This window comes from Myzus persicae, unplaced genomic scaffold (genome assembly GCF_001856785.1).
Source record: "Myzus persicae strain clone G006 unplaced genomic scaffold, MPER_G0061.0, whole genome shotgun sequence".
NCBI lineage: Eukaryota > Metazoa > Arthropoda > Insecta > Hemiptera > Aphididae > Myzus > Myzus persicae.
In genome coordinates, this window is record NW_019103927.1 from 164,507 (window position 1) to 190,723 (window position 26,217).

The following is a 26,217-nucleotide window of genomic DNA, read 5'->3' on the forward strand; positions in this document are numbered from 1 at the left end:
GCATGCACGCCAGCAGTAGTGCCGACTGTACGCCGTCTCGCGGTTGACCAGCCACGGGCGACGTCGTTGTTGTCGTCGTCGTTGTCGTCGTCGTCGTCGTCGTCGTCGTCGTTGTCCACCGTCACCTCTGTCGCCGCTGCGAGATAGTTGCAGGACCCCAACTGTGGCACGCTCATACCTATTATTTCGGTAATAATGCTTCGTATAACACATGTATTATTATTATTATTATTATTATTTTTTTTTTTTTTTATATATATCGATCATCGTCGTGCAACAAACTGTACGGCAGATTAAAAACTACAATGTGTACCTATCATTGACATTTTTGTAACTCTAATAAATGTAATGAGTTTGTCTTTTTTCCAAATCCTACTCTTTTTGAACTTATCCTGAAGAATACGTGAATTCATTCGCGTAGTCTGTTTACAAGTTATGATGCCTGTTGCCTATACTCGAACTCACTGACATTTATTGTTATACTTAATTTCACACCCCGTTGACTCAAGTCGCAGTGATTTGTTTTAATTCGATCTTGATTAGAATCGGCCATTATATGAAATACAAATATTGCCAGCCACTATAGGTACTGCGAAAAATACAGACAATAGAAATTATTAATCACGGACGAAAATCTAATTGTTGTATACTCTATGTCTATCCAATTTTAACGCTTCAATGGTGTGATTTAAATTTATAACACGGTGTAGTGTATCACTACAATACAACACGAACAAGAATCATTTAAATACTTTACCTAGACAGGTTGAAAATCGTATAGGTTATTATGAAAATTAAAAACTTATATTAATATCGTACGATAAGGTAGTGATTACCAAATCGTAAAATAAAACTGAGAATAGTTTTAAAATGTTAAATATTTATTAGAACAACCATTTACAAACACAAACAATTTTAATCAAAACAAATATCTTAATAAATGAAAATATAACTCGATATTTTAATATTGTTTACAAAATATCCAGTCCAAATTAGAAGTTTTCTTATAAATTATTTTTGAATAGCTTCGTGGAAATAAACCTAGGTACTATTTTAGCATAATATATGTAGTAGATATGTAATTTTGTATGCAACTACTGTCTACTATACAGTATTGTATTAATATTTTAGCATTTTAAATGTAGACGTGTCAAAATATTCAAAACATCCTATTTCTGATCAATTATTTATTCAATTTATTTGTCTAGAAACATTTTTGGAGTTAGCTAGGTATATAAAAAAAACTAAATTAACATAAATCATTGCAAAATGAACCATCAACTTTCCGGCTTTGTTTTAATTTACATATTTTATGTCCTTTTTTGTTCTCTATATGAAAGTATAGATATATTTATATATATATACATTATATAGGTAGAGGTACTTAATTTGAAAATATAATATTAAATTACATAATACACAAAAAAAATCATTAAATCACGATAAGTAATATTTTTGAAACTGTATCTTTTTTAAACTTAAGTGAACTAGTATTAAAAAAAGCTACAACATAATTACTTTAGGTACATATTTGTGTTAAAACTATTGCGCTTTTACTTTATCAAAATAAATCACACATTAGGTAGGTAGGTATTACTAACCAGTAACCACATCTAAAATTTACTTGTGTCAAACTTGCTTTGGTATGCAGTTAAACATTTGTTTAATTATAACTTATAAGACGCGAACACTGTAATTAAATCTAATATTTTAGTCATTTATAATACAGCTTAGTTTGATAATACGATATTATAAATTGTAGTTCGTATATAATCGACTAATACCGATTGGTAAATAGTTAAAATTATATTTGATATTTTATATTTCAAAATAATCAACTATCTACGAAATATGGACATTTTTTAACAAATTAAAATTTAATTCAAAATACAAATGTTATGTTATTATTTTGAGGTTTTTGCATTATCAATGTTTGTGGTAATGTGGTTAATTTGTTTTCGAAAAAACTGAAAACTTGTTTATCTGTGTCGTCACCCGTCACTATCATCTTTTTTTTTTATAGACAGTTTCGAAATTATCCTAGCAACCGTACCATAAAAACTTTTATATTTTTGCTAGGCAATTATAAATATAAATATATCAAATAATTAGTAATTTACAAAATGAATAAAAACTATATTTATACATCATAATAAAATCTGACAAGATATGTTGTAATTTAGTTATATTATTTTATTGTGAATGTTCCTAGTTGCCTCGACTTTTTTGATATGATATATGTACAACTTTGTCAATACAATATGATTTACTTAGTATAATTCAAAATAATATAGATTGATAATATCAATTTATAATCAAATCACATTCTTTTGAACATGAATTCCATTTTATTTTATTTCAAATAATATTCAATAGATAAAGCTTGAATGCTTGATATGTGATTCATAGACTTCATAATAAGAATGAGGTAGACATTTGTGTATTAAACATATTTTTTGGACGATGATTTCAAGAATAATTGTATTTACATATTATCTACATAAAGAATAGAGCAATTTAAAATATTGATACTTCCTAGAAAATTACTTGATACAAAATCTAACGCAAGCTTCAGTTGTGTAGCTGAGATTCAATACGATGTATTAAAAAAAACAATATATACCTATATATTCTTATATGATATGCAGGACATGTAGGTAGGTACTTATAAAATATAAATATATCAAAGTTAAAAATATATTAGCTTACGATTGAGAATTTTTTTTATTATTATTACATTACAATATATTTAATTTCAATTACGTAGGTTATATTAGGTACTTTACCTACCTATACTTGTAATTATTACTATTTATAAACTTTCCTCTCAACAATTTATTGATACTTTTTGAGGATAACATACTAACATATAACATACCCATTCAAAATCCAGTTAAATTATTACTTTAAGAGAAGTTCTTCCAAGTAATATTTTCAATTTTGATGTACTTAACTGTTTTTCTTCATATTGATATTTATGACACATAGTATGGATTTGTTCGAAAATATATTTATGTGGACTTTATACGAGTTTCGTACATTATGTTTAAGCTTCTGACACAAAAAACAGAGATCGACTAAAAACTGTTAATGAACATAATATTATAATTTATCACTCAATAGTCAATACTTGTTAGTCAAGAATTTACAAAAAAAATCTCGCAGGAACTTATACGGAGATATACTAGACAAATAGAGGAAATTTTAGTAGTTTTGCAAGTGTTTTTTACCACTTACGCATAGATTACCTATGCAAAGATATTAAGATATTAAGGCGTTTCATGTCTTGGAATATTTATCAAATAATTAATGCATTTAATTCAAGCTCTAGTTTTGAAAAATAATCTGATGAAATAAAGAAGGAAAATCTCTTAATATTCTCTAAACTATTTTACAGATAATATTATTTTAATTAACAAGATGTTATAAGTGTGCTAGATGGACATAATTTTAAATATAAATTCTGTGTCCATACAGAAAAGACAATTTCGCCTCTAAATAAAGAGAAAATTACTAAAACAGGTATGTTTATTTATACAAAACAACCCGAATAATTTTGCCCGGAAAGTCAATATAGCAAGTTCACTTGAATGATTATTATTTATGAATTATCACTTTGTCTGAGTCCCACACAGTTTTAATTATCCACCACCAACCAATTTATATAACTATCCAATACTATTATACAAATATGAACATAAATAAAATTATAAATATGTTAAAGAATGATAATTGTATTGTTTAATGGAATTATTGGAATGACTAAGTTATACTATTGTCTTGTAAAATAACATGGCAGTTTATAAAACGTAGTATAGTATATATTATGCAATAAGCGTACGTAGATAATATACATATAATGTGCATTAATGTTTAATAGATACAACAATTCAAATGCAATAGTTGTATATACTATAACTCAAATGTGGAATAAAAAGGAAAAAAATATATTACACTATAATTCTATACCCAGTATATTATAATACGTTTTCATTTCATTTGTAAAACTTGAAAGTTATAAATAAATATTTAAACATTATTTATATGTATTCTTTAAATTTTATATAAGATTCTAAGCGGATCAAGGAGCGATGAATGTAATATATTTACAATGTTGTGTGGTTTTTTTTGTCATCAACATTTGGGGTCGTAAAAATGCTCCAATTTTTTATATCAGCATCTTTTCTTCACCTTCTAAGTTTTATTAATAATAATAATTGAATATAAGCATAGGAACAGATATAGTGCATTACAAAATATAGATGTATCTAATATATAAAATACGTAATTTATCTATATATTTATTAATTGAATAAAGTTTATTTGTTTTTTGTTTGTAAATTCAACTGCAGGTATGGTTTTTTACCCGTAAGAATATGTTAAGTCCATACGTACTAATTTTTGATCTACAATAATAGACACTGTCATATATGTTTTTACTAATATAAATTTTGTGTAAAAATTCATTTAAATTAAATAGGCACTTTATTTTTTAAGGTGAATTTACATGCGCGCTCATTGCAGCAACATTTTTTCTAGTTCAATGGAAGGAGTAAATATCGGTAAAAAAAATTTAATCATAATCTTTCAACATGTTAAAATGGTTTATTTATGCTACAGATCTAATACTATGGTATGAGACAAAATACAACTACTTAGAATATAGCTAATTCCTAAAGTACCAACTTACTTTATAAATTTAATCTTCATTCTTAAAAATAAAATAACTCTAAAAATAACATAGACATGTAGTATTGTAGTTAAGCATAATAAATCTGTTACAGTGATATACCAGTTAGTAAACAATTATGTACGATTAAAATACACGAGTATGTGTTAAAGGATTTATTTACTTTCGTCATTTATAACTTTCGGCATACTATAGGTAGGTATATTCCACATGAATAACACGTTTATATCTACATACCTAATTATTAAATACACGTTTAAAACATGATTTAATTAAAACTCTGAGATGCTCAAACGCCTTGTTAGGTAAATTAATTTAAAACGAAAATACTAATTTATTAAATAACCTCAAAGCTTAATTTTGATGAACAAGTTTATAAATGATTAGTCTCGAGCATTTTATTGATTTACTTTAATATAAAATTGTGGTAAAATTACTAAAAAGGAATAGACGATATTTAAAAATAATGTAATAACATTATTGAATGGTAGAATTTAAGGAAAATATGGAACATCACAAAATTATTTTTTTCACAGTAATGGTAAATTGGTAAGTTGAATTCATGATAATGTATTTAAAACTGCAATAGTCGACATTTTTTTCTTCGAGACTGATTTGGAAGATTCTATTATTAAGATAAATACCTATCTACTCCGTACGTTGCAATAAATTCGGCCAAAAGTTGAAATTAGTAAAGTAATCCATATTATACATATATAAATCTATAATTATTAGTATAACATATAGTAGAATCGTAAATGGTAATCACTAATTAATATTTAACTAACAATTATATAATTCGGTTTTTATTAAGTTTTAGATTTTTTAAACCACATTAAAATAGTTGCTGTTATTGGATATTGAATAGGAGCAATATTAAATACTAGACATTTTGTTCAATTAAAAATATAAAGTTCTGTGTTGATGCCTGTTGGTTTCATCGTTTAACATAAGTTTTAGAATCATATATCAGATCAGTGGCGTAATTGTGGCGGGGGGCTATGGGAATGTATCCAGCCGGACCTTTTTTTTTAAACATAACTAAGTAATTCAATACTTATAAGTACAAAATATTTTAAGATTTAAAAATAAAAATTAATGAAAAATGGTTAACTATCACAGTTAAAAGATAAAACTTATGAAAACTTACAACTTTCTACTTCTAGTACAATTTTTAACGACCTAAATGTTTCACCTAAAACACAGTTATGAACACAGAATGAATTAGAATAATTTAAACAAATATTATTTGTGAATAATTACAATTTTTGTAAATAACTCAATAATAAGGGCTGGGATTAAATAAAACACTTGTATTCCCTAAAAAATATGATCAATGCAAAATTGTGTTAAAAATTCTTGACTGAATGTAGTATACTAAAATTATAATATACATCTTAAAAGATAGTTAAACAGTTTTACAGACTGAATTAATAGTTTTGGGCTTTTTTAATCTAGAAAAACAATAATTTCTATGTTTTATATATTTTTAAATTATTTACCTAAATATAGTAATAGTTTGTTAAATTAATATAAAAATCATGTACCTATACATTTAAAAATAAAAAATAAAATTTTAATTTTGAACTCAACCTTTAAAAGCGCCTCGAAAATTCCAAAATTTTCTAAAAAATTAAAAAATGGCCTTAACATCTAAAATTGTCAAAAACTGTAATTTAAAAATATCTTATTCTGATTATAAAACGAGCATTCCGAGGATAGATTCAGAAAATAATTCAAGTATCAAAGTTCATCAAAATCTCAACCAAATTATTTGAATAAATATGAATTTGTATTAACTTAATAAGAACGTTTAAAAATGTTGTCAGTGCATCGTTACATAAAATCGAATCCTGAAGTCATGCTAGCCATTTTAGCAAAAAAGAAAAAGAAAAGAAAGACGGGCTCTTATATTATGAATATTAATAATTTAATTTAATTGTTTACTTTATTGTCTTTGAAATCCATTATCAAACCATTTACCTCATTAAAATTTATAATAGGTAATAAAAAAGTGGCTAAGTGGATAACGATCTGCTCTACATTAGGTGCCTAGAGACTTGGGAGTCATTGTAATGAATGTGTTAAATTTGAATTCAATAGTTACAGTAGGTTGAATTCATATTTTTGAAAAAAAAATTACAGTTGAAAATGTTATTGTGTTTATAAAATACAATGAAATGCTCTAAAAGTTTAATATATCCACGAATAATATTCTTAAATTACAACAAAATAATAAAAAAATGTATTCTTGGTGTGAGCATATAATTTCATTCAAATTTGAACTAAAAAAATGTCTGTAAAAAATAAATTTGTTCGTATATTTTTTAGATTTTTTCGCCACAGTATGAGCTTTTTATGAAAATCGTTGTTCTAAATTTTCAAACTTAGGCTATAAAAATTGAACATTTTATAGTTTTTAACTACAAAATAATAATAAAATTGTCGAGATTTTGATAAATATTATCGAAAATTAAACTTTAAATACTTAAAAAAAAATTATGCTTATAAATCTTTAATATTTCTCAATTTTTATTATAACTTCTTACCAAGAACCTTGTATTAAATTTTCAAGATTTGTAATCACCCTACAAATACAATTTTATTGACATGGATAGAATAAAAACTATGAATATTTTAAATTTCAAATTTCTATAAATACTCAAGACGAGTCGAAATATCTTGAGAACGTTTCATGATGTACAGACAATTATAAGATTAATTTTTGATGAAAATTTCAATTATCTACGGTTATTAGTTTTTGAATAACGACGACATAAAAAAATCGTTGTCTGAGAATTTGTTAATTTACGGTCGAATATCCAATGTCTAAATTTAAGCGCTCGTAAACCATTAATTTGATTTTTCGGTAAACTTTTTTACCTTGGCAAATGTAATAAAACTTAAGGGGAGTCTTGTATTCAATTTTCAAAGCTTAGATATAAATTTAAACATTTTTATGAATTTTTGACTAGAAATGATTTGCCAAATTTGATTTTTATGAATGTATTCTCAATTGTCGAACTTTAGACTAGCACGAACAATTATTGTGCATTTATGCTCTACTCTTTTTGAAATTTCCACTAACAATAACTTATCACGATGTTTGTATTACATTTTCAAGTTTTTTGACCGAACAAAAAATTTTCCAAAATGTACTTATTGGCAATAATTTTAAAAACTATTATAACTCGAAATTTTCTTATGCCTTTAATTATGTTGAAAAGAGTCGTTATTACTGGCTAATTACAGTTTATTACATTTCATGAACATTCACATTTATCGCCAGTTATTCGCCCCCTACGCTTTGTGAGTATAGCGTTACTTATACTATAAATTCGGAAGGTTTTATTCGGAAGCACTGCTTGGTAACGTAGTGTTAAGTTCTATAAACACTTTTTTAATATTAGGTGTGTTTTCTAAAACCAGTAAATTCTTTATAGGTTAAGTTTTTTATTAAAAAGCTTGGTACTTAATTGTCAATGGAAATGTTGAAATTTGAACGAATTTTTGACCAAGAAAATAATGAACATGTTTCATCATCTTCATGCTCATTAGAATTTTCATCGCTATTCTTGTTATATGATTCAAAACCTCCAGGCTTCGATTTTTTTTAAATAGCTTCTTTGAGGCAGCTAACTCTTTAATAATACCACTTTTATCCACAATGTTTTAAAATATGGATGAGGTAAAGCAGCAACAATCAAAAACTTCTGTATTAGTTTTTTTCTAAAGCATGTTTCCATGCTTGTTTTGATAATATTAATTAATGTTACACAATAATCTAACAGTGAAACTATCTTACAGACTAGATATTATTATGTTTATTATAATATGGATTTTAGAATATTTAGGTAAAAATATTATATAAATTATAAAGGTACCAGTGTACTACCTATATATATTGTAATTTTTAATTATACCTATTAGGTAGTAACAAGTCGGTAGTATAATTACCTAAATTACCTAATTATCAGTTCTTTATTTCTTATGCAATTTGTACAATCATTATATCTAAAGACTAAGGACAGGAGACACACAGGAACCAGGACATTCATAAAAATTAATTACGTATAAAAAATATGAATTCGGAATTAGCCATAAAGTAAGATTAATATATTAAAGGCAATATTTGCAAGATACTTCGAATGTGTACACTATTCAACTCACAACTACATATTATTTTAATTCCTTTATAAAGCATATTATATTCCACGGAAGAATTAGTTCGTTAATCTCTTTGTTATCCATACTTAATAAATTAATTAATTCTTTTAGTCTTTCGTACTTTTATTTCTTTATATTCGCGTCAAGATAACATTAATGTATACAACTATCTAGTGACCACGATTTAAGATAATATGGTTGCTCAACGAATCATGAAAAAGAGTTTGCCGAAATCACTGTTAAAAACAGCTGGAAAACCCAACACTATGGCTTGTATGTAATAGTGGCGATAAGTTCAAATATCGCGGTGGCGGCTGGCGCATTGTACATTTTGCTTCTATATTTCGCCACACATCATATTCTCGCAAGCGCTAGTAATGCATAGTCCAGTTGTTCTAGTCATTTAATTTGGTTGTAACTTTAAAGCGATCTTATCATAGGTCATCGGGCAACCATACTATCGTGCTAGACAGTGACTAGTGAGTAATGAGACTAATGAGTCACAATAGGCAACTATACAAGTGTGTTTGTCGGGACTCGGGGTGTTGTCATGTCGAGTCCCGTGCCACAAATTATGATGCTATGAATAGCCAAATAGATATACCGCATACGGGAAATATTATTTTTCCCGTAATATGTTTAAATTGTTTTTAAAAAACAAATGTAATAATCGTACGTCATAGTTGCAGTCGCCTCGTACCCTCGTCGACATTTCTGGGGGAAAAAATAGTCCAAAAACCAAATTAAAAATCTTGTTCAAAAGAATTTTGTATTTAATATTTTTAAACACAAAATATAATAATAAGTATTTAAATATTTAACAAGTATGGTTGTAAGATGTAATGTGATATTAAATACCGTCGCAATGAAGGATTACAAATCATGATTGATCCACTTGTGTTTACAACCTTATCGTGATTTGAAAATAATAGTGTGCGATTTGTAAGCCCAAACTAAATTACATTTTGGTTTCGAAATTCTGTCTTTCCTAACTTATTTATGGTAGGTACCTAAACATAATTTATTTTATGGAAATTTCAAGCAATCATTACAAGTAGTGTATTTCAACTTCTTAACGAGTACACGCTATAATGCTATATGTAATGACATACATAATTCATTAAACCGACATTCATATTATGTCATTTATATTATTTAAATTAACTGTACTTATTTAAATTAAAATGGATCATAAGATCCAAGTTTAAGACATTTGATAATACAAACATTAAAAGTAATAGAATACAAATACTTTATAATATACAAATGATTTTATTCAAATAACTACTAAAAGATTTAGTGGGAGTTTAGTTGAATAATATATTTTTTGTTTTCTTAATAATGGTTTTAAAACAACAGGATTAGTTAGTTTTTATAGTTCCTAATTACAAATCCTAATACCTTAGATGATTTGCTGATTATATGTAATAAGTGTTAATTAAATGAAAAAGTATTAATGAAGACTTATTGATATGGCAAGATTGCAGAAGTGTAACCCAAGACCTAAACGATTTTATTAGGTACATTTTTCAATATTTAACGGTGATTCAAACATAATACACAAATAAAAAGAATATTCTGATAAATTAATGATAATGATACATATTTAGCTTCATTTAATAGATGAAATAATTTCAAATCACCAGCACAAAGGTTCCTCATGTAAAAAAGTAGATCATAATACATGAGAAAAACAATAAAGGAGCCCAATGTGAATCGTAGGGTACACCAGACGAGACATGCAATGGATCTGATTTGAAATTTTAATTTTACAATTTTTGTTCTGTTTGATATGTAAAACAAAATCCATGATAGTACTATCAACGAATACCATGTTATGTAGCTTAGATATATGTCTAGTGTGATTTACTTTATCAAAAGGTTTAGAAAAGTTGGTGGAAAAGAATCTAATATGTATTTGGGAAACGAATTGATTTGTAGCCGTTCTTACCCTGCCAGGCTATACACATACTGACATTGAAAGTAATGTTATAATATTTTTATAAATGATTGATTGAAACATTTTAGATATTATAGATAGTGAACAAACAAACGGGGCGATCATTTGTTATACTTCACCGTTCACAGAGAACGCAATCGTGCGCGGTTACCAAATCTCGTCTATTTCTACGCATCCCCACCACTATATTAGCCCGACCTCCATATCTGGTAGAATTCTATACCAGACGTTGCTTGGTTGGATAATTTGACCACGAGGCGTTAACTGGTTTACTTAGATATTGGATAATAGACTACGATAGAGCTAGGAGTTGTCTCAGTTGACGGAGTATTACTTCACCAAATAAGCATAAAAACCCTGTCTCCCTAAAGAGATGGAAAAGGACTAGTTGATAAAGATAGATTAAATGAATTTAACAGTGGAATAGTTTATACAAATATTTAATTTAAAAAGAAAATGGTCGGAATCATTTTTGAGCCTGGCTAGATTAATAAGTAATTTTATAAATTCATCAAATATGGGAAAATAGATACAATTATGAAGGTATATTTAATTTTCTTTTTTATTTAAAGTAACATTTTAACAAATACAATTTGCTTCATAACATTTTAACTTAGACCGATTCTAAAATACATTCTTTCATTGCAGTTGATGTTGGTTCAAGTCATGTGCAAACTAAAAATGGTTTCAGCTGCTCTATTTTTCAAACGATTATTGTCAACTAACACCTTGAATTCGCCGTCTCCGATTCACGAGTGCTTTCATTAAAGCGTTACAGTAATTCTAAACTGTAAATCTTTGTATGAACTCGTGCTTTGCAATAAAGTTTGCATTTACACCACCTAAATGTTTTAAGTGAGTTAGTATTTAGTTTATCGAATATCTGTAAAAAGACATTGATTACGATTATAACAATCATTATAGTATAGTAATATTCATAAATAATAATAATTATATCTTCTTATACTAGCGCCATGCATTAGTTCTATAGCAACTGCTGATAAGGCGATTAAGTTTGCCAGTCACAAAAAAATAAATTATCCCTACTTGTCGTTAGGCTATCGTTAACCTAACCAGTATATCTAAAATCATGCACTAAGCCTATTTATAACCTTTTTTAGATTAGATTTGGTAAAAGTAAGTATGTGGTTACTGATTTTGGTTAACCCAAATTGTTGGTATGAAGGCGGATTTTATCAATTTTAACAACGCCAGATAATCTCTAATATCGTGATAAAATTATATTATGTTATATTATTACTATATTTCTATAAAATAATTGAGCTAGTATTATTTTGACGTCTCGCGTCGGGCCCAAATAGTCTAAATGACCTATATTGAAAATTAATGTAGAACGTCAGCAACATTTAAGGCTAAATGCTTTTAGACGAATATGTATCTATAGAAACATTCTCAAAGCTTTTTTTATTTTATTAGTTTAATCTTGGGGGCTCAACATTTAAGTCCTATTGGTACACACATAGTAATAACTAGTAGACCTCATTGGGATGTTGATATCTAAGTAATTAAATTCAGAAGAATTATATAATTTATTTTGCCTAGACCCCAAAAGCTAGCACTGTCTCTAGAGTGCCAACTTAACAGCAAGGCTAAGAAAAATATATAAATTAACTTAATACAGCTTGGGAGCGTAACTTAAGTTTTCTTATATACATTTAAACGTATACATGATTGGAAAAACACATTCACAGGTTTATCATTAATATCAATCCAACAAAGAATAGGATATATAATTAATTTTAAAAAACTCATCTGACATTTCTTTGATAAAGCGAAGAAAATACAAATTTTAATATTACATTTAAATCACTTTAATTTCCTTTTTAATTATATGAATATCTTAAAGCGAAGAGAATAGCTATGTAATGTTACATAATATAATGTGTCATATAGTGAAATTTTATTTAAACTGTAACTATTTTTATAACTAATTTTGAATTTAACATATACAACTATATAATTAACTCAATAGGTAGTGTGTATTATTTATTTCGTTCGGTACTAAAAATAAACCACACGTGTTTTTAATTTTTAACAAGCTAATGAATAATTCTACCAGATAATCACATATTTGTATCATTTTTGTACATAAACAAAAGAGACAACTGTATGCTAAGTCTTAAATTTAAATAAGAGTAACCTCAGTCGGTGACTAATTTTCTTCACATGATTCGGTCATATCACACACATCAGTTAAACCAGTTCTCGACGTCTGTTTTAATGTGTTAATCACTTAATCTAACAAAATGCGAGGTAGGTGATTGTTAGAACAATACATTGAAGTAACCGATAGTGAGGCACTTTACGCATGTTAGCCACACCCATTACCTTCGAAGAGTACAAAAGCATGCCGCAAGGGTTACTCTACCTTTTTTTATACATAGCAATAGATTATTGATTTCTTAGGTTTCTGTTATGTTCTTGATATTTTTGCACAAAATTGGTATTAATAAAAATTGTTGGCACATTTTTGTCTACATAACTTAATAATTTCTCAACTTTTGGTTATTATTATTTTTTTACGGTTTTAACATGTATATTGTTTTAACCATCGTTTGTAATTTATGTATTATTCCAAATTATTTCATTCAAGTCTTTCAGTCATTTTAACGTTCAGTTAATCTTACTGTGAGTTCTTATCTTCATCATCACTCCACGTTATCTTGGCACAACTACTATATTAATCATATCAGTTGTATTTATTTGGAGACTTAAACGCTAGGCTTCGAGGATATTAAGTCTTAGTTTGCCCCTGTTTGCTGATATTAGAAGCAACCATCTCTACAGTTAAGACTATCGTTGTGTCTATTGAAGTGTACTGTATCATAATTCATATTCCCAAATCAAACATTGCCCCATTGCATAAGACTTACAGGCAGGGTTTAAAGTGGGAAAAAATTTCAGAGGGGACTAATGTATCCATATAGATTTAATCGTTCCATACATCATTTTATGTAAAACGTCTAATGTATAAAATCCTAATTTGTTAAAGGGGACGCTCTTTAACCGCTGTTAGTGTTAGGGGGACTGAGTCCTCCTGCGCCCCCCCCACTTTAAACCCTGCTTACAGGAGTAAATATTATATTCTTTATCTCTGTATACATTGTACATTATACTTATTTACGTTATGTATTTGTAACTTGCAAGAGATAAATAAAAAAATAAAAAATTCGAAACACACAATAATTCTTGTTTAGTTATTCCCTACTGATCATACAAATGATGAAGAAACAAGCCTCTCATCCGGATAAAACACCGTTATTCAAATTCTAGCTTAAGTCACTTATTGTGGTATATAATAAACTTTTAATTTTTGTGATGTTGGGCTCAAGCTTGTAGTTATTATAAATTATATACAATTCAAAAATAATAAAATTTTGTTTTTCATTGTATCCATTTATGAATTATTTATGGTTTTTATTACGTTGATGAATATATATATATATATGCTATTATTTAAGTGGTGAATTGTGGCTTAGGTAAGAACTATATGTTATAACTATACAATCTACGAATTCTCAATTCATTCTATATCAATATCCAGATAATGTAATTGAGTAAGTATCAACTCGATTCATGACTACCGTTAAATAAAATAACATATACATTATAATCATTATTAATTACCTACTCGAGTATTATTTAGTAACAAAAAAATTGTCCCATTAAAGGTCAGGGAAGCATAATCATATTTTAAAATAAAAATAAACTTGTGTTTAATTAAGAACATATTAGCTGTAATACTATTTCTTATAGTATATTCATTATGGAATTGATGGTTAACTATTTTTATTTTTGCAGTTTTGGTTAATTTATACAAAATGAAGATTCAAAAATCAGACGCCATGATTCGGACAAGTTTACTGACTGTACAAATGATAATTATCGCTCTCAATCTGGTATTGATTGTGGTAGTGATCAACAAGAGAAAATGCAAGGTATTGTTAAACATATCACTGTCATTAACTAAACATCTATATTTTCATGTTCATTCCCGTATGATAATCACAAATGGCCTATCCACTCTATAATATCTATTTGTCAACTTTTGATAATGTTATGTAAAATAAAAGAACGCTGTGTAGCCGCTATTTAAAATATTAAAATATTTTAATTTCTTGACTGACGAATATAAATTAATGATGGATTATGGTTACGAAAAATGCTGCCACCCGGAGTTATGGTACCTCCTCGTCTCCTTAAATACGTCCCTATCCACACATAATGGTCACCGTTTGGTATATGGAAATTTGGTCTCGAGAAGGTGGAACTCCGTAACATAAAGAGGAATCTTAAGTTCCTACAAGAGAATAGGAAGTATAAATTATATACGTTAATACTACATGTCTACATATGAGATGTGTAAGTTCCTACGCGTTAGAAAAATATTTTTATTGCCATTTATATTTCATTATCATACATTTTTTAATTCAATATACCTTATTAATTTAATATTTTATATAATATTATAATTTGAAAATGTTATAATACAATGTACTCTTGATCATCCATTTTGCGGATTATCGGTTGTCGGAATCATCTACATACATATATGTATACGAAAAATATATATTTATCTTCACATTATACATCATTATCGGTTTAATTGGTGTGTGATAGCCGATTACTCGATAACAGTAAATTACAATAAACGCTGCTGTTCAAAAAACTTCAATCACAAGTTAAAAAGAAGTGTTTTAAAAAAAAAAAAAAAGTACCTAACTGATTTTTTCAATTAAATAATTTTTGAATAAAAATATCGATTTCCAATTTATGTTTTATTATATAAGATGTAAAATATTTTCGTAATATCCTCGGAATTTGCTGGATGTTCTGCCACCCTATTACACGGATAATCGAGAAGTACACTGTACATTCATCATTTCCATGCATTTAAATATAATATTTCATAGTTGTAAAAAAATGGTGGGCATGTGGGTACCACTGTTGTACAGTAGTTATCGAACATGTCATTGTAATGAATGTATTATATTTTATTTCAAAGATGGAAAACGATTCTGTGGACTTGATCATTTGGTAATCAAATTTAAAAGTTAAAAAAAAAATTAATTAAAATGAAACACATCTTATGGCTATAATTTCGCGGAGCTAGAGGAATGAGATTCAGGGAGCAATAATTTTGTTCGAGATCTTATCAAATAATAATAATTATAAAAATTGTTAATTTTACAGACGATTTCATTGAGTATGTGGACGTTATTGGTAACTATGATAGTCGGTTCCATCATATTGGATATTGAAGTAAGTTATAAAAATACGTATATCAACATTTAAACATACACAACTAATCAAAACAATAATATTCAATTATATGTACTTACATTAAAGTTATTAATAAAACAGCCAATAGTAATATTTGTTTTCTATTCGTTGCTGGGAGACGGCATAAGGGTATATGTGAGGTAGGACATCCAACGACTTAGGAACATACATGCTACTCGGACAGAAGCATTTGCTCTCGTTATCTATTTTTAAAAATGATCTCCACTTAGAGATGGCAACGCTAGGTATATATTGATGAATCGATGTATCGATTTATTCAGGAAAATATCGATATTTGATCTTCAATAATATGGGAAAATTGATATATTTAGATCAATGATACCGGCATATCGGTATTTAAAAAAAAAATATTTATTTATATTAGCATATTGATTTCGAATTATCGATCTAAAATGTATTTTATACACAGAGTCGTACTTGTAATATATTTATATAATTTAAAAATGATATTGTTTCAGTTCAGATATATTTTACTGCCATTTTAGGTTCTGAGCGCAGCAGTAGTGGTCAAACAGTTGTATGGATGGATGGATCCCCCTTGACCTATTTTCAATATTTACATGATATTAGCTACAGTCCTTACATCCGTTAAAATATTTAATAAAACAAAAATCTATGAGGAACCATATACTACATTTTTAAATCTTAGAATTTCGAATTTACCTTGTATTTTATAGTTAAACTATTTTTCCTTCCATGATTTCCATGAAAGTTTAACATAAATATCTGTAGTTAAAACATCTATATTCACAAAAGGTTTTTTTGGGGTGGGGTAGGAAAGGACCTCGAATCAATCAGAAGTGTTTACATTAGGTTATATTCATATTAGCTCTATCACGAGGGAACAAGTTGCAATCTTTCGTCCTGAATTTAATTTCCACTCCACCCACGAACACAGTAGATTTTAAAATAAAACAAATTATGGTGAATCTCATTAATGCATTAGACCATATGTTTAATTTGTTACTGAAGTAGAATTCTAGTCATATATTTACAAGTAGATTCGCACTGCTTGCTTAAGTATTGAAATCCTTCATATACTAAACTAATTTTACAGAAGAATATACTTATACATCATCACATTGATATTTCATTTTTTATAAAGTATCTTGTGATAGTATAGTTTAAACAAACAATATAAGGATAATTTTGTCTACCATGGATTAGTTACATATTAACAACTTAACTGTTTATTACTGTTATTGTGTGTCCTAAAGAAGCTCTTACTAGATCTTATTGGATTATGCCTTTGTTGAAAAACCACAGCTACACCTAATAACTCAATTATAAACTTAATTAAAAGCAGTGGCTAGCCGTTTTCGAGGAGGGATAAGCCCCCCTCCTAATATTAGAATGTCAGTCGGAAATTGTAAAGACTACACCCCTAGAGATTTTTAAAGATTATCCCTATAAAGCATTAACTTATGTGTTTTCTCGTTTTTAGGTTCTCCTTCAGTACTTTACACCAACATTACCATTATGCCTTTTAACGCCATGGCTCCGGGAATTGGGGTTTGTGATATTCTACGGCGCGATCGATCTTAAACTGTATAGGTAATTGTACGGTATCAATTAATTTATTCAGTTTTACTGATATTTACATATCCATAGGATTCTGATGCAATTTCGTACTAGAAAAGCTCACTGTTGGACGATTACTGACAAAGATCTGCTGAAATATTTATTGTTCGGTGTTATTGTGGTCACTGTTTACCTCACAGCCTGGACCGCAGTTAGCCTGAACTTCTTTCACGAAGGATGGATCCTCTTGATCCACATTGAATCTGAAGATGGCTCATTGTACACCACGTGCAAACCTCAGTGGTGGAATCACGTTACAGAATTCGGTAATTAACTTAAGTATAATATATTATTTTATACTAGGTAAGTATTTAAAATAATTTTAATTATTGATCTGAAACAAACTGTGGCTGCATAGGCCATTAGTCAAATACAGTTTTGTTTTTCTTAGAACTTATAATACGATACTTATTTTAGAATGTTGGAACTTAAAATTGTATTTTGTTTGGTTGAATGACCATTTAGTGTCATATTGGTGGGGAACTCAATATTATTTTGTAAAATGTGGGATAACACGCTCTTCCGTCTTTTATTGCATTAAGACGTGTACTGACTGACTAATCTCATGCCATGTGATTTTAAGTGTGCTAACATTAATTATCATCGCATAAATTATCAACAAGTATATAATTTAAAAAAATTAATTTTTCCAATAAAAAAGTATAAAGTAACATAGTAGTTCTTCAGTCAGTCGTTGCCAAGAAGAGTAAATAAACTATAGTGGCTGTGATGTGTAAAAGAAGAAAAATGATATATTTTGAGCTTATTAAATCAGTTAACATAAGATGGAATTGAGAGAACCTTATGGAACGTTACTTCAAGAAGTATATGATGAACTAGACCAGTGTTAAGACTGGATAAGTAAAAAATGATCTAGATATAGATAAACGATACTTGCTCTAGGATTATCTAGATTAAGATAAGATAAAAAAAATGATGTTCCTGGTTGATCTAAAATAGATAAATAGTAGATAAAGTTATTGTATATTATATTAGTGAGGTAAATCATTTAGAAATTATAAACTACCGTGTATCGCACAACAGTATTTACCTTGTTCGACATCATCATCATATGATTAAATTTGTTCTTCTCTATTATAACGTGACAAAGGCAGCGATTCCAAACTAGCTGTTGAACAGAAAAGAAAGTTTTATATAAATAATTTATAGTAATAAAAAAAAATTATGTATTATAATTACCTGAATTATCATCATCAAAACACAAATTATCAAGAAACTCATCATCTGACTCCTCGTTAGCTAATATATTATCTAATTCATTCAAAATATCAATGTCTGACAACATATTTTCAAATTTTTTTCTTTCAGAAAACGAAAAAAAACACTCGTTGAAATCGTATTTATGACGAAATTTTACAAATGAAAACATTATCGCAGGCTAAATAATGATATTATATATTTTATAAATAACCTTCTATATAAAAAAATACAACTAATATTATATTAATAATATTAAAACCAGTAATAAATTATAAACGCAAGTAATGCAACAGCGTAATCAAAAATCTGATTTCAAATAATAAATATTTCGGTTTATCATTAATTAATGCTAGTTTGGGAACCCCGGAAAATTAAAAATTTTATTTTGCTTGTAACTTCTTTGATAATTGTCGGATTTTTATTTTTATTATCTCTTCGGATTTGTCTAATCATTTACCAAATGTCCGTGTTATCGAATCAATGAAAACAGCTATTGCTGATTTTTAAAATGAAAAGAAGCATATGTGCGTCCATAGCACCACGGAGTTGCTTATATTGGACACATATATGCGTCCATAGCAGTGAAAGGGTAGGTTAATAACTAACCTAACTATGGGAATTTTTGTATTTTTTTTAATTCATTATCTTTTATGTATTATTATTATATTTAAGCGATCAATAGATTGAATTTTTTTAAATGAATTGTATTATATGTATAATATAAACCTAACCTATTTTAATAACTGTAACAGAATTATAGTTCAAATGAGACTATGATTAAAATCAAAATAATTTTCGCTGGAAAACGTGTTCACTACCTAAGTTAGTTAAAACATGAGAACTAATTATGAAAAAGATTTTTTGACTTACAGGTGAACTATTGATTTTAACTGTGGGCTTATATTATGGAAATTCGGCACGTAATGCCCGCGTGCAGTTTGAAGAACGGCGTTTTCTCTTTTACGCAATCACAGCGGAATTAACGTTTAGTAGTATCCATAATGCAATCCGTGCAGTCTATCCAATACCATTCCACCAGGATGTGACATTCATAGCTGCCTTTTTACGCAGTCTGTTGACGAACACTCTTGCGTTATTCATCATATTTGCACCAAAGGTATGTTCTAAGTATACAAATATATTTTACATATTATATATTTCATATAAATATTTAGTTATTATTATTTTTTTTTTTAGTTCAGTTAAGAGAGAATGTAAAAAATGCATTCTTCATTCGTTAAGTAGTTAGTTTTTCGTAAATACCCAGAAATGGAGCACTTTATGAACTTGGAAAACTTTTGGGGATTCTATTTACAATTTAATTAGAAATAATTCAATACATTTTTTTCATGTTAATCACTTAACATTTTTGTAATAAAACCATACTACTAAAACAATAAAATATGTTCCGGATCAAGGTATAGTTAATATTACATTATCCAACATAGAGACGATAACACCTGTCCTAATTATTCGGACAGTGGCAACTCCAAAGGATATATTTATCAAGGATATGTAGTTTGGTTTAACTAATCTTTGTTATTTTGATAAATGAAATTAGTTAAATCAAAAATAGTTGAATGATTTTGTGCGAAATGAGTCAAATCAAGATATGTTCTTATCGTCTGCAGAAAAATCAACATTTTTTCGGGATTATTTACAAAGACCGTACATTTAATCAGTACTTAACTAACATTTAAAGATATTGATTCTTTACTTTTCTGCTTTTAAAAAGAGAGATTTCTTATGTTTAACCTAATGTCCAATGCATAAGCTATAGTTCCTTAAATGATGTACCAACAATCATTAACACATATCAAGATCAGCATAAATCTACTAACAGTGTAAAACGCATATTAAAGGGGCCTTTTTGGTCAAAAAAAAAAGACAAAATTAGTGATATGAATTATAAGCACTGTTAGTATGGAAATGTAATAAATGCTTATTGTTGCCAATTATTATTACAGTCACATGGTATAATCTTGTTATTATTTGTTATGTGAATATTTTTTGTCATTAGGTATGGTATCAAAAAAAAGTTAACGCTGAACTCAGACATTCAGCTGTAAATCAAGAACTTTCAGAATCATTAAAAGCTGATATGGCAGATAAGGACTTCAGAGAAATGAACATATCAGAGATGACTTCAGATGAAATAAGGGTGATATTTTTTAATTTGAAAATCATGTGATTGATTAACATTTTAAGTTACAATAATGTATACTAATTTATCCACAATAATGATATTTAAGCACTGGCGTGGTTAGGTTAGGTTAGGTTAGGTTAGGTTTGGCTTAGCACACCAATGTGCCCCGATAAACCGTTTGGGAAACACTGTGCTAGAGTGTAAGAAATTTTAATATTCGTATGGATGTAAATGGGAATTTAATTCAAATTGTTGAAATTTTCAATTTTGTTTTGAAAAAATAGGCTATAATAATATGATTTATCTATAATGTATAAACTTAAGTATATTTATTAACTCATGAATACATACACTTATAAGAAAATAATGTAACATGATTATTTTTGATATTCATAAATAATATAATTGGAGATTACATATTAAATCAATTTTATTCAAACAATAGCTAAAAATAAAAGTAAAACAGTTCCACATGTACATTGTTTTAAGCATACTGACTGATGTCAGCGCCCTTTCCGAGGCTCCGTTTCCCATACTACGTGACAGTTATATTTCAATAATATTCTTCTTGAAAATTTGTTACTTTTGAAATATTTTATTGTACATATGTAAGTACACAGTCGAGGAATATTTTCGATTTTTCTGGCTGAGCGCACCCCAGTGAGCGAATGGCAACACTAGCAGATTACATGCTTCGTGTGCTCTGCGCGGTACTAAAGTACTGTGACATGCATGCGTATACACGTAAAATTGCAAGCATTGGAAGGCTATAACTTCCAAAATAACGGTTGGTTTCCGTATTGAAAAACACGTCTTTCAACAAAAAAATTCAAAATTCGTGAGGGGCGTGGTAAAGTGCAAATATCCGTGTGAAAAATATATGTTTATTTAAATTATAATATAAATATTTGAAATATGTTAAATTATCTCATTTAAAAATAGTCGCTAGGTTAGGTTAGGTCAAGATTTTAGCAAAATTATTAAACATAATTTTATTTCAGGAGGAACTCAGTCGTGTCTATGTACAAATGGGAATATTACGGGATAAAACTGTATGTAAGAAAAACCCTCATATATCTAAACGAAAAGGTGGAAAGAAATTGCCACATAGACGATTTTCATTACAGGTAAATTAACTGAACCAGCTGAAACCAGGAGTGGGAAAATGTATTGTTTCGTTGAATAAAATAAAAACATAATGTTTTTTTTCTATGTTCTCGGAACGGTTGTAGAAGAAAGGAAGCAGAGACAAGGTATGAAACTTGTATGAAATATTGGAGTGCGATTCTTAGGATCAATTTTTTCACATTTGAGTCTCTGTAATAATAAATTTAATTTGTTTTTCAGTCATCCATTAAAATTCGAAAAAAGAATAAAGAACTAGATTCATCTGAAATAAGTGAAACAAATGAGACAAATGAAATCTCCAAATCTCCCGAAGATTCGGTGGTTAGCAATGAAGACGTTCCTACTGTTGGAAGTGGATATGGTATTTGTAGTTGTCATTCAACAACGGGAATACATCAAACTACTTGCAACGAATTTAATGATAGTAATGGTAAGATATATTACACAATGTTAATAAATTTTTATTTATAATTTATTTCGGTTGAGGATTACATTATTAAGGAATAATTATCACAAGATTATTTATATATTTAATAGAGTTAAACTTCTGCTATTGTTATCTAATTTTAAATGTGCAATATATTTTAAAACTTATGGTAGTACTAATCTTAAACATATTATTTAAAACCTACAATTTTAAAGTAGGTATAGGCTATGTAACACTTAATATGCAAGAATGATTACAATTTATTTTTTTGAATAGCCGAATCTTATAAACATAAATTAAATTAAATATCTCTACTGCTGTCTCTCATACAACTAGATTTATCGATATTATTAGCTGATTTTATACCTCATAAACGAACTACTACACCCCGTCGCACGAGAGAAGTGTATAGGGCGGCGACCAAAACTCGTCTTTTTCTACACATTTCCACTATTTTACCAAACAGAGCATCACCGATCATGCGTCATCGTCGACAATAACACTGAGGTGGTTGCTAAGAGTGCGCGATAAACACATCGTGGCACGCCGATTGTTACATAATGCGGACCGAACGGCCGCTGCCGCCAGTCTCCATACTCGAAGTTGTAACCTAACCTAACTTAACCTTCTCTCATGTGGTGGAATATATATCAAAACTCGAGAGAATTCCTACTAAAATCGCTTTATATCTCGTGTATGACAGTAGACAGAAGCTTCTACTTTTGTAGATTAGTTGTAGTGGAATCATGGCTAAATAACTAGGTATAAGCACAACTGTGTGATACGTAGGTGTCATGGCCGATACTGGCAGTGCATATTATCACTCAAGATCCACCAAACCAAATTTCAGGGCACATTAAGATTGATATATAGATGGTTTCTGTGAAGTTTGTACGCTTTGCAAGGTTAGGTTAGGTTCCTGGTTCCGGAGTTAAGACCTCTAAGTGTACACCTGGCGACATGGCCAAAAACAACAACAAAATGTATGAAAAATGAAAAAACGTGCTTTAAAATTTCGTGATTTTAGGCAAACAATGCCCGTAATTCCACTCTCAACACCGGCAGATGTGATCAATGCGTGCATAAAGTCTTCTTTCCTGTGGAGATATGTGCGGAAATTGACGCTAAACATAAACATGCGTGTTTAGTTGCACAATGATCAATCTGCAGATCGGTTTTCGAAGCAATTGTTAGAAATCGGAAATGGCAAAGTTCGAATCGATAACAAACGGTTTAATTAGGTTGCCAAACAATTTGTGTACGATTCTAAAATCAAAAGAAGAATTGATTGAACGAGTGTTTCCGAATATTATCCAGAATTACAGGAATCACAATTGGTTGAGTGAACTCACAATTCTAGCACCAAAAAATGTGCATGTCAATGCTATCAACTATCTCATCCAAGAAAAATTGCCTGGTGCAGTGACATCATAAAAATTTGTTGATAGCGCATTTAATGAATATGATGCAGTCAACCATCCAGTTGAATTTTCGAATTCGTTGGAACCGCCCGGTATGCCGCAGCATTGCTTACATTTGAAGGTCGGATCATCAATTATTTTACTACAGAATGTTGAATGCACCAAAACTGTGCAATGGTTGATTGATGCCGAATTTAATCGAAGCCACAATATTGACTGGCAAAGCGAAGGGAGAAATTGCACTCATCCCAAGTATTCCTCTGATACCGACAGACATGCCATTTGAATTCAAACGATAGCAATTTCCCGTGAGACTATCATTCGCATTGTCCATCAATAAGGCAAAAGAACAAACGCTCCAAGTATGCAGTTTGAATTTAGAGAAGCCGTGTTTTTCGCATGGACAACTATACGTGGCCTGTTCAAGAGTTGGCACTCCAAAATGTTAATTTGTGAAAGCCCCAAATGGACAAACAAAGAATATTGTTTACCCAAATGTGTTGTATTGATAATAAAAAATTTGGAAAAAAATAAATGATTTTCTAGGGAAAATTCTATAATTTTTATTGTATTTTTGTTTTTGTGCTGTGAAGCGCACAAGGGTCGGTTATAAATTATTATAAAACTAACTCTAACTGAACAACCTACGTGCTATTATTTTCGTTTGAAAATCCAAGTCGAGTATTGAAGGAATGTTGCTAGGGGACGGAAAAAATAAAGAAGGCGCATAATAAACATCTGATTTAAGAATTTAATTTAGAGAAAGCAATAACTACACACGAGCGAAGCCGGGTTATTCAGCTAGTTAGTTAACAAAACAATACAAAATTGTTAATTCCGTGGCTAAATAAATCTAAAATTCACTGCCAGCTAAGATTCTTCTCCATGGTAAAACATGCATACAAGATATATAATATATTGCATAATAGTACGTGCTCTGCCCATAACCAAAATGAGTCTCAATGCGATCATACATAGTTATTTAGCCATGGGTGGAATGTAAATAAAGTGATTACTGAAGTCAATTCTAACTTAACAGTTCTTTCCAGAGCCATCTATTGGCTTCTGTATGAATGCCCAAGTTAAATATAAAATAAGAAAAAACTTCTGTACTTTTTTTATTAGAAAATGTCAGTTAATTCTTTGTGAAAAACTGTTTGTAGTAAATGAAACGTGATAGATATTATTTATTATAAGACTAACAAGGGAAATCATTATTAAAAAAATAAAACATATCAATTATATATTTGCACTAAGTGGTCAAGAATAATTTAAAAATAGTACCTACGAGATAACAAGAACCTTAAATAATGGATTTTTCGAGTTCATCTAATATAAAACAATTTCCATTAGTTATATATAGCCATATAGGTACACATTTATTTTGATTCATTCCTTAAGTGAATCAGTTATTTTATTTTACTTTCCAAATTCAAACAATAAGCAAATAAATATGTAATAATTATAATATATGTATTTATGATAATTATTTCAATATTTATTAGACATCAACTATGGCGAAGGAACATCGACTTCAAAGTTCAACGTGTTGACTTAATGTCTTAGCACAGGTAAGAATAAACTTTTTTTTATTTGAATTAAAATCACTTAAGACCAACACCATTCATACATTTTTTTTTTCATAATAATTATCAAGTATTAATATTGTTGGTATAATTATTTTGTGTATTGTTTCAGAGAGACCACAATGTTCATAAAATAAGTTAATATTGGATTTTATGTTACAACTGCTGTTGTATAGATGTGTTAGTATTTTAAACATGTGTTATAGATTAAATAAATTCTTACACTTATTATTGATGCACTTTTGCTAATTTAATTCTGATCGAGACGAACATCACTATTAAAAGACATAATTAAACTTAAATTTAATTTTTAAATTAAAACTGTGTTAAAAATCATAATACGAAAATTGATTATTTTAAGGAAGTCTTACACACATATTGTTTTCTCATTAGTGCGCATTAATATTATAAAATACCAAATTTATATTCTGCAGACGAGCTTAGGTTTCATTATCAAACTTTAACAATATCTGTCGTTTGTTTGAGGTTTTTTCAATGTTAAAATTTTAAGAGAATTTCAAATTCAATTGAAAATAAAAGTACCTAGGTAGTTGAACATTATTTT

At 28.5% G+C, this 26,217-nt stretch overlaps 1 protein-coding gene across 3 annotated transcripts; it reads left to right on the plus strand.

Annotated features, from left to right (window-relative positions):
* Window positions 1-25,883, plus strand: LOC111036453 (probable G-protein coupled receptor 158). 3 transcript variants are annotated; one of them, XM_022318473.1, is made up of 13 exons: window positions 1-189; window positions 11,466-11,672; window positions 14,640-14,776; window positions 16,032-16,100; window positions 17,587-17,696; window positions 17,754-17,989; window positions 19,817-20,061; window positions 20,965-21,105; window positions 22,092-22,217; window positions 22,323-22,343; window positions 22,438-22,648; window positions 25,572-25,637; window positions 25,765-25,883. In XM_022318473.1, the coding sequence occupies exons 3-12, from the start codon at window positions 14,660-14,662 to the stop codon at window positions 25,622-25,624; spliced, it is 1,329 nt and encodes a 442-aa protein (XP_022174165.1). In that variant the 5' UTR covers window positions 1-189; window positions 11,466-11,672; window positions 14,640-14,659; the 3' UTR covers window positions 25,625-25,637; window positions 25,765-25,883. The 3 variants fall into 3 exon arrangements, with proteins under 3 accessions (XP_022174165.1, XP_022174167.1, XP_022174166.1); XM_022318474.1 differs by lacking the exon at window positions 1-189 and adding an exon at window positions 4,497-4,562; XM_022318475.1 differs by lacking the exon at window positions 11,466-11,672.
* The last annotated feature ends 334 nt before the right edge of the window (window positions 25,884-26,217 follow it).

Excerpts from the sequence above, each read along its gene's own strand:
- LOC111036453 (XM_022318473.1), top strand. The coding sequence starts at position 14,660 with ATGAAGATTCAAAAATCAGACGCCATGATTCGGACAAGTTTACTGACT. Across the intron at positions 17,697-17,753 it reads ATCGATCTTAAACTGTATAG|GATTCTGATGCAATTTCGTA; the intron begins GTAATTGTACGG and ends ACATATCCATAG. Across the intron at positions 22,344-22,437 it reads AGAAAGGAAGCAGAGACAAG|TCATCCATTAAAATTCGAAA; the intron begins GTATGAAACTTG and ends TTTGTTTTTCAG.